General features: G+C 39.4%; 1 protein-coding gene across 3 annotated transcripts in view; it reads right to left on the bottom strand.

Annotated features, from left to right (window-relative positions):
• Positions 1–4,174: 4,174 nt before the first annotated feature.
• The window catches only part of SNX13 (sorting nexin 13), a 147,722-nt gene continuing 141,329 nt past the window's right edge, over positions 4,175–10,567 (bottom strand). For all 3 annotated transcript variants that reach the window (XM_074984652.1, XM_074984654.1, XM_074984653.1), the window contains exons 25-26: positions 9,453–9,565; positions 4,175–7,846 (exon numbers count right to left, since the gene is read on the bottom strand). In XM_074984652.1, coding sequence (XP_074840753.1) covers positions 7,599–7,846; positions 9,453–9,565 — 361 coding nt within the window. In that variant the 3' untranslated portion in view covers positions 4,175–7,598. The remainder of the gene's footprint in view (positions 7,847–9,452; positions 9,566–10,567) is intronic.

Genomic DNA, 10,567 nt, shown 5'->3' with positions numbered 1-10,567 from the left:
GCTAGTGTCCTCCAGAGAGAGACAAGGTTTAGGAGGGAAAGTCTGGAAGATAGTGGTACGCGCGTGCGCACGCACAAAATGTGAGAAAACAGAATATGTAAAAAGTTTGTGAATGTCCTGCAGTAAACATGTATTGCATTACAAATCATTGTTTGTGCACTGTTCCTAAAATAGGGGTGATGAAAAGCATGGTTTGACATTATTTAAGGACCGTTTTGTAGTCACATGCATTGTGGCTCTTGAATTGAGTTTTTTTACCAAATTTGGGGGAAAAAAATGGCTGCTGAACCCTCCACACCCCTCCCAGGCTTAACCCCTTGCAGCCCCAAACCCAAGATTTACTTACCTTACACAGGAGTTCTCCGTGCTGCTGCCCCTCACTACACCTTCACCAGGCTGCAGTCTCCTCCTCAGCACAGCTGTATGGCTCCCCACAGTCCTTCCAATCCCTCCCTCACCTGCAGCACAGGTGGCTCTCTGCACTGCAATAATGGGACTCAATTTAATTGGCTTAATGGCCACATCCCTCCCTCCAGCTGTTAAACCAATTAAATTGAGCTCCTCTCTTTCAGTGCAGCAGGGCAGGGACCAGGAGGAGGAGTGAGTGGCAGGAGACACAAATGGCTCCTTAAAGAGCTGCATGAGGCTTGGAGCCATCCAGCTGGTTTTCCTAATGGCTCTGCAAACCAGATTCTGGCATACAGGCCACATGTTGGACACCCCTGGTCTAAGCATGCTTTGTATGATAGTGAAGGGCCTGTTCTGAACTATCAGGTGGACATACGTTTGAAACTAAAATTGATTCAAATGAAAACAATGCCTGTACTCAGACCAAACCAGCCCAGCATTCTGTCCTCAAACAATGGCCAACCTCGTGCTTCAGGTAGAATTTACAGAACAGGGCAATAATGGAGTGAACAATCCATTATCCTGTTCCAGCATCTGGCAGTTAGTGGCCTGGTTAAATAGCTATTTAGCTCCCTAAATTTTTCACTGCCCTGTGCAGCTTACCATATTTTTTAGATTAGTCTATGTACTAAGCCCTAAACCCATTGTGTTTTATGTTTCTTATATAAGAACCTGTTCCTTGAACTGTCAGCACTATTGACATAAATGCATAATGTAACCTTCATAGCAAGCAGTCTGTGGATCAACAGAAAGATGATTACATCATTCCACAGGGAAGACGTTCAGCTCTACCCTCCAAACCATTCACTTATCCACACCACAGGGACAGGCTTTATATAAAAACCATCAAAAGCTCTAATATTTCCAAGTGGAAGAGAGCTATGGATGTGCAGAGTACTACTAAAAACAGGTTACCAAAGACGCTTTGGCCAAGCAAGCTCACACATCTCAACTTCGGGTTTTATTTTTCGTTCCCAACTTACTGATTTTATTCTGGGACAACGCACTGTAATTCTCAAATGTGAATTAAAAAGGGCAATTGAGTAGACATGACTGAATCAGCTGGCTGGACTTAGTTTTTCAAGCATTTAACTTTAAACACCTTGCTTGCTGCTCACCTGAAAGAGTTGTGGGCATTGACAATACACACTTCTCCCCTTGTCCTTTGAGAATACTTTCTCTTTGACTAAAAAAAAAATCTGCCTGTAGTTTATCCTTAAAATGCATCATGTCTTAATAGTTTGATTGCTGAGGCACTTTTGGAAATCATCTGGAATAAAACAGACTCATCTCACCATTTTATTTCTGGAAATTCACTGGGGACTTGCATTAACTTTTTCTGAGCAGTCAGCTACCACTGTTCCCAATCTCCAAATTCTCTTTCACTGGTGCATTTACCATGTTAGTAGAACATTTGGGTCATAACACCTAACAGATCTTTAGGTGGACTGGATAAATTATCTCCTTATTCCATTTGAACAGCTACTGCAAAATGGAGAGTTTTTCAAAAACTGATGTGTTGTATGCTTCTGAAATTCAGTTCTCTGTCACTCTACACTCTGTATACCAAAGCAATGTATGCATAAAAAAACAAGTCAAAATGGTATTATCCTACACCCACCCTGCACTTGTGTAAACAATAAACACAAGGTACAGGCAACAGAATGAAGCACCTAATCTTTTTCCAAGTTTTCCCTATTGTTTCTGAAATAGAAATCTAAGGCCTTGTTTGCAGGACTACAGTAGATTGAAAACAGCACAAAACCTAAAATCTGAGCAAGGGAGAGGGAAAGTAGATTTTTTTAGACAAACGTTCTGTTATTTACACTTAGTAGAATATTCTCTTACATAAAGATTCTAAATACTTCATAACTGTCACCTAAGACTCAGAAAACTCCTACTGCAGTTAACTACTCTTCGAAGGAGTCCTTGAACTAGGTGGTTTGCCTTAAGTTTGTTTTCCTATGTTTGCATCCTTTGGGCTTATATTAGGGAAATGTGCCAACCCTCCCTCTTCCTCTCCTCCCCCAACCTTAAAAAAAAAAAAAAGGTCATTTTCTCCTATGCAAAGCATGATGCCATTTGCAATTGAGAGCACACATGGGATCAAACTGTTAACGAACAGAACAGCTTTGGTAACTCAGAATAATATGAATCTTACTGGGGTTTTGTCTTGTAGACCTGGCAATTTCATGAGAACCTCTGCTTTCCTTTATGCAAAGTAACTTTCCAGCCCCGCTGGCTTCAGTGAAAAGCCTGAAATGATTTCAGTGCACCCAAATGGCTCAAAGATCAGAAGACAAATACTCCACCTTGTCAACACATATGCTATAAGGAAAGCTTCATGGTTTTATAATAGCCAGTTTCATTATTTACTTTGGGTCAGATACATGATTTTTTTAGTAATTTGAACTGGCAATTCTGCACAAACATTGTATAATTAAAATGATCCTTTGGAATTAAATTGTCTTCTAAAATTATGCCAACTGAAAAATCAAGTTAGATCTTCCTAAAGTAGGGTTACAAAATGATTAACAGAAATTAGTCTATGTAATTGTCATAAGTGATCAATCCCTAAAAATAGTATTGTTTTAAAAAGCTTTGCAAGATAGTTCAGATACTTAAATACTAAAGTTTTGAAATACAGTGAATTGGGGTGGAATAACTAAAACAGTACATACAGAGTATTTCATGAAAGTAAACCTTAGTCTTGACATACTTAGTAAAATTAGATTCACGTTCTTTTCACTACATTAGTCAATATTCCTCTCTCTGAAGGATACAGCAAGAAGTCTGAAATTAGAAAAGTCGAGTAATGCTGAGTGGATAATATAAATCCCAGCTACTCTCCCACTCTGCCAGAGATCAAAGACCATATAAATAGACATAACATGGTATATTGAAGCGTAAAAAAACTAAATAAAATGCACATATATACCAACCCATGTAGCAGATAAATAATTCTTTAGATTCGACTGAAGGAATGACTTTTTAAAGAAAACAATTCTAGGGCAAGTTTTGTTTTTTTTTTTATTTTGAGTAAGCTAAAATGATTAAAGTTCTTGCTGTGAAATAAGTTTTACAATCAGTAGTGGTAGCTGAAATGAACATGGATATAAATTATTAGTGAGCAGCTAATGGAATCGCTGAAGTGTCCATATATTCTTTAACAAAAGCATAAATTAGCTGAAAATAGCCACAGTAAATAGTTTACCACAGGGTCAAACAAATGATATCTTTGTGGCTCCAAGATCTCAGGACATCTTTATGACAAATGTGGAACAGCTGGAATGAATCTCTCTTTCTCCCTCTCAAAGGTAACAATTGTGCTTCCATGGCAGACCCAGCTGCTGTGAAAATAAACCCAACAGAAAAAGCCAAAGGGATAAAGATTTCCCTTTCTTTTGGTACCATCAGTCCCAACACGTACACTAGCTTGAGAAAGGCTGGTAGTTATTTGTATTGGAGCTGTACTGATGCCATCTTTTTATAATGCAGGTGAGAAAAATTAAAGTGTACATCAAACTTTTTTTTTTTTTTTTTTGGCAAGTGACTATTTACCAGTGAAAATGACTTTGCGGACTTCTTCAGCACTATCTTTGACAACTGTAGCGAAAATATTCCTTTGGCAAATATTTGCAAATTATTCAACCTCCAACTGCTACTCGGTAAAGCAGTGGTGACTTTTCAGACCTGATGTGATATAATGTCCATTTACTGATGAGAAGGGCTATTTTGAAACAAACCAGTAACAGACTGCAAAAAATACTGTTAATACTTTATTAGTGTAATATTTTCCAGCTTTTCTATTGGACAGAACATACTGCAAACTCCAAATGAAAATTTAGAGTCCTTTGCCATACAGTAAAAATAACCATGACATTCTTATTTGTGTTCATTCTTTGTTAGACAAAAGGGAGGAGGGGAAGATAATTAGAACACTTAGGCACACAGCTGACACTTACTGTACAGTGATATGCATGAGTCATTTATAACAGCTATATTCATAAGATGTGCTCTTTAGATTTTCCCTTGTACTATAGGAGCCATGCTCAGTTGAGCAAAGATCACTGATAACAAGAGAGATTATAAGGAGTGTCAAACAAGACTTTTAAAACAAGTCCTTAAATAAACTGATACAACACCACAGAACGTAAGTTGCTGGATTAAGGCGACGAAACAAACCTCAAAACATTAAAAATTCATTTATATTACAATTATTCAAATATACATGCGTTAAATGAAAATATTGCACAAAATTAAAATTTAGATTGTGGAATTTATTTTTTTTCTTAAAAAATTTGGTACACATTCTGGTAGCATTAAAGTTAATTGTTTTGTTCTAGCGAACACTAGCAACGCAAGCTTAGGACAAACCAAATGAAATGTTTAACTGTTCATTTTTACTTAAAATGAATTAAGGCTAAAATAAGTGCATTTGTTGGACAATGGCACAATTATTTTCAATGGCTAGTAGCAGCACCCAAATGCTTGGAGAAAGAACTAGCCAGTTAAGTGCTGTAATTTAACATTCAATTTTGGGGCATTTACAGGATAATGTATCACACAGATTGGCAGGGCTGATTACTTTAAACGGTCAACATCTAGACCATTTTAATACACACACTGATAAAAAAATCATCTTTGAGGGTTCCTGCCTAGAGTTTAAAAAAAACCCACACATTCTGAAATATAATAGTAGAACAAAGCCTTTTACATGTATATGCAGTAAATGCATTGAAGTGTAATGATCTTTTTAAAGCCTGGTGCATAATGTACAATTCATGTTCCTTGCAGGGCTGTTTTTTCTTTTTCTCTTCTTTTTTTTTTTAATGTATGTACCAAGTAATTGTAAAATCACCTACCATATGAGCATGACCATTGTTCTTCCAGAAGTCTAGCACAGGTGCCCATAGAGAAGAGGCACCACTGGTTTCACAGACTGCCATATTATCCTTTTGATCTCTGAGCACTATATGTAATTAAGTGATTTACAAATTTAACTCAAAAATAGAATTTGGTATAATTATTTTTTACTCTTTTCTAGATTATGTTTTACCGACACAACCTTCCAATAGCTAATGTATCATGTTATCCACCAAACACAAATCTTGCATGATACTTTGCCTTTTAAATGTCAACTATGCTGATACGTACTGCCACAGGGATAATTTTTAGACTGACATGTAAGCAACCAACACTGCAACCATTGCCATACCAACTACCTTTTATAATAATGTGAGGAAAAATGGTTAATTCCAACAGTTCCTAATTACTATGTTTCTTTAGAACCTGATGAAAAATACATAAATGGGGCAGTGGGTAGGGAATCTTCCACATGTGCTCTTTGTTTCCTGGGAAATCATAAAGGAAGGAACTTAATTTACTTTACTAAAAAGATCTGTAAAGAAGAAAAACAAGTGCACTTGAACACACATATATATATCACACAATGTCAGTCATAGCAAATACAACAGATATATGATAAAAAAAATTATCTGAATGGAACCAAAAAGCAAAAAAGAACAGTATGAAAACCTGGCCTATTTTGATTCCAGACCTGATCTTTGAGGGCCTTTTTGGTTCCTTCTCTCAGCAAGTTCCCATAAAAGTCCCCTTTCCCATCCCCAGGGCAAGGGAGCTCTCTTTCATTCCCATCTGGACATAAGTCACTATCTTGATTCAGATACTACTCAAATGCTAAGAATTTAGAATTTTTTAGACATTTTTAAAAAATGGAATGCAAAGAATGGAGTGTGCACAGTTCAAATCCTTTCTCCTAGAAGATGGAGCTCAAGACAGAAGGGAAGTCCAAAAAGATGGATGCAAACTTTGCAATAGCTAAAAGTCAAACAAAGGTAATTAATCTTTATTTTATTCTTGATCAGACATTAATTTATGGAAGTAAATGTATAGACTTGGGGCCTTTGTACAGAATAGATTTAATAAAATTTCACATTATGCAAAAATAAAATATTTAAAAATATTGTAGTTGTGTTTCCTTTTTTATTTTCATATATACATTGTGTTGGATTCAGGAATTTTCAAATGTTTGCAAATGACTGTTTAATCAAGTTTGGAAGAATCTTATGTAAGTGAGGCACCAAGAAATTCTAACAACTTTCATGTGAGGGTACATAGTTATCCCAGGACTATTTTAAGGTATAGTACAGTACAATGGGCTGTTAAAAGTACTTAATTTTACTGAGAAAACCTATGTGTAATTTGCTTTTTTTAACTGCAAATTTCTACTCTTTTAATGTGGCATCTACTCTGTTTGGAACATGTATCCCTACCCATCTGTCACTGCCAACCTACTGAAAATATGCTTTAAAAAAAAAAAAAAAAAAAGATACTAATTGCATAATTTCAATTTAAAAAAAACGTATGCCCGTTTTCTGTTTATACTACATGCAATTTGTATGTCATGTGCCATAAGAACAGAAGAGGGCCATTAAAGCTACAAATTCATTGGGATAAAGGGTCTATTTTCTATCACACCTCTGCTTTACGCCACTGAATAACAAAACCAATCAGACACAAAGTTAGCTTATTCTTTTAAAATAAATGAAGGTGAAGTTGATTCAGGTGTAAAGTCCAAGTTATCACAGCTTCTATTCAGTGGCTGTTTCTGCTGGGACATACTCTAACAACCGCCCCCCCACCCACCAGAACCAGTTGTTCTAAAGACTTCTATTTCTGTTAGCACAGCCTTTATACATACGAATGTTGATCAAGACCCACAATGCCTTATCATAATGCAAACAAAACCCCACCTGATTCTCACACATTGCACAATCTCCCAGTGCCTAAACAGTCAAAAGCATTCATTGGCACTGTAGCTGTGCTTTGCTTAGCCCTCAGAAAATACAGTTTTGCACTTTTCATTGCTGGCAATCACTGATTCAGTCAGGAATGGAAGAAACAGTCTCCTTACATAACTGGCTGATATTCTTCTCAATGTTGCATGAAGATGCACCAAATCACTTGAGACACAAATCCCCTCGTGGTAGTGGTTGCAATGTAAGTGAGGATGAGAAGATCCACAGGTCTTATGGATGTATTAATAATCTAATATGTGAGACTAAAAGACTGGTGCAGAAATAACAACATGTGAGTTTTAAGACCCAGAGAATATGCCCATACCAGTAGTCCTGGACAAACAAACACCAGCTTCAAAGTTTGGAGTGTCACCTTTTCTGTAAGGAAGGCGCTTGAGAAGACTGTGGTCTCTGCCTGTATCTCTGCATCTGCTTTGACCGTGAATGCAGTTTGCTGAAGAGCTCGTGGAACTTATATTGTGAAAATAAGGTTTCCAGGAAGCCCTCCAGAAAGACATATACCATTCTCTTATTTAGTTGAGTGTGCTGAAACATTTCAAAGACCCGAAGAATGCCCTTCCGTGTTGTCTCAGCACCTATGATGTGCCTCAGCTCATCTACACAAATGACAAGAGTTATAAAGTAGTTTAATATACATTTTAAATGTATTTAGGTTAACTAATAGGAAAGGTAGAACTCCTTGTAAAACCAACCATTGCAATATTCAGTCAGGCTTATAGAAAGGGTCTCTTACAAGCTTACAGGCAAGAAAAAATTGAATTAGAATAAAACAGTTCCATAAAGAAAAAGGTTTCATTCTAATAGTACAGATCTCTGAAAATCATTGCAGTTGTATTTACTGGTAATGCATACGCAAAACAATGTTATACATTTTACTGTCTGTTAGTATCTAGTGTGGCAGGGCCAGGGTGCAGAGCTCCTCAGGGAGAGCCCAAACAAGCAGAAGGGCCTGCAAGACAATCACAGGCAGCTGGGTGGGAGATGGCTCAGCCTAATTAAGGGCAGCTGTCCCCAGTGACTGGACTAACAACAGGCCTTTAAAACCCTTCACAGTGGGAAGGATGGGGGAGGGAGAGTGTGAAAGGTGAGCAGAGACATGCAAGGAGAAAGGGGGGTGGGGGGGAACAGGTTTGAGAGGAACAGCAGGAACACCAGAGATCAGATGGGAGCTTCTACAGATCAAGAGTGAGGACCCATGACTGCTACAGCCCGGAGAAGGTACCAGGGGGAATCGTCTGGGGAAGTGGCTGAGGGAGAAGAGCTGCTGTGCCAAGGAAGTCAACTCCTCCCAGTGGCAGCTGCACAGGGTCCCTGGGCTGGAATCCGGCACAAGTGGGCAGGGGCTGGGGTCCCCCTCGATCACCCTTTGCCCCAGCAAGGGCAACAGGGCACTTAAGTGGTCCTAATGGACTGAACAGAGGCCAGAGGCGCTGGAATAAGGACTGACTTTTTCACAGTAGATACAGTATGCACACACAAGACTTGAAAGAAATTCTGTAGTTTAATTTAATACTGGTTTTAAGAAAAATCTCAAGCTGGCAAACTAAACCAAAAACATTCAATCTTATAATTAATCATAAGGGCTGAATTAGACACAGTTACTCCATGAATATTAAATTCAGTACAGGTTGTACCTCCCTGACTGGTCCTGAACCAGGGTATCTGCTGGATTTGGGTGGTCAAGCAGGCCCCTCTGCCACTGCTGGCTGTGGGGCTCTTCTCCAAGAGTAGCAGAAGGGCCGGTATTGATAAACCAGGTACTAAGGGAGGGGAGGGAGGATGGCTGCACAGCCCTGCAGCCCAGGGAGAGGGGCATACAGCAGCACAGCCCTGCTGGGCCCCTCAGCCCACCTGCCTCTTTCCTCAAGTATCCCTGCAGTCCCTGCTCTTTCCCCTCCCTCCCTGAGCTCCAGCACCACAAATGAGCGATTTGCAGTGCTCCAGAAGCTCTGGGAGGAGTTGCTGAGTGTGAGGGCCTGTCTTTTCCCCATGACTACTCCAGCCAAAGAGCGCTCATGGGGATGCTAGACAACAGATGTTGCTGGACTATGAAAGTCTGGACTATAGAGCTCCAGCTTGTATTTTCTCTCCTTTTATGTTTACATGAAGACTGCCCCCCCACGCCCAACTTCACTAGTAATATAAAATGTAATAAGTACAATACCAATAATAACAACATTAAAATATTCAAACCTCACTCACCTGGCATTATCTCCAATAGCTTAGTTTTCCCTGCCACTCTCGTTCGCATTCTAATAGCTTTGTCCCTACGTGGAACAGTTTCTGCTAAAATGCCATTGGGCCAAAAGGCATCTCTGTAACAAACACAAAAACAAGTTCTTTAAAAAAATTGCATTTTTAAATCCTCTGATCTACCTCATTGCATAATGCAAACCAGCTGAAAGCACTGAGGCTAGAGTTACTTTGTAGCCTTACCTTGAAGTAACATCGGCAATTTCTGTTGCACTAATTGCATAATTTATTTTGAGGTAACATATTTTGAACTTCCAAAATAAGTGCCTATTTCAATCTTCCCACTATCCCCCTCCTGATGAAGGGTAGGGTGAATGGAATACTATTTGGCACGGTAACAGAGAGTAAGCCGTGCTAGTTCATACACTATCAAAACAAAAAGCAGTCAAGTATTTGGCATGGTGTTTGGCTGTGGGGTTTCTATTGCGGGATACATTTGCATCCCAAAATAGAAACCATACTCAGACACATGCTGATGTAAATATTTTATTAATACTTAAAATGCTTTTGTTAATCACCTGAAGTATATTTCAGAAACAGGAGAATAACAATATTATTTCTTGTTAATTTCTTTTATTTCAAAGTAGCACTACTGTTATGTTATTAGGGCTACATCTACACTACAAAACAACATTGAAGTAAGCAGTTTCGAAGTAGAGCATCTACATATAAAAAGCACTTCTGCCTTACTTCCAAGGAAAGTTTCTACACACAATAGCCCCTACTTTGAAGTAAGGGGCCAGGATGACATGATGCAGGCAGCGGTCACATGGCCAACGAGCCCCTTCGGGCGACCAGCCAGCCCACCTCTTAAAGGGCCCCTTCCAACACCCCCCACTCAGCACATGCTCAGGGCTGCCAGGCTGCACACAACACAGCACGCCCTTCACACACAGCCGAGCCCCTGGGGGATCCAGCATGGATCCCCAGCAGCTCCCCCAGGTGGATCTCATGCAGATCATGGCCTGCCTGCTGGCAACGCTGCTGGTGGCCATCATGCAGCAGCAGCGCAGGGCCAGACACATAGCCCCCACCCTAGAGACCCTCTGGCAGGGGTGTGGCTG

This window comes from Carettochelys insculpta, chromosome 2 (genome assembly GCF_033958435.1).
Source record: "Carettochelys insculpta isolate YL-2023 chromosome 2, ASM3395843v1, whole genome shotgun sequence".
Taxonomy (NCBI): domain Eukaryota; kingdom Metazoa; phylum Chordata; order Testudines; family Carettochelyidae; genus Carettochelys; species Carettochelys insculpta.
This window is presented reverse-complemented; position numbering and strand designations above follow the sequence as displayed.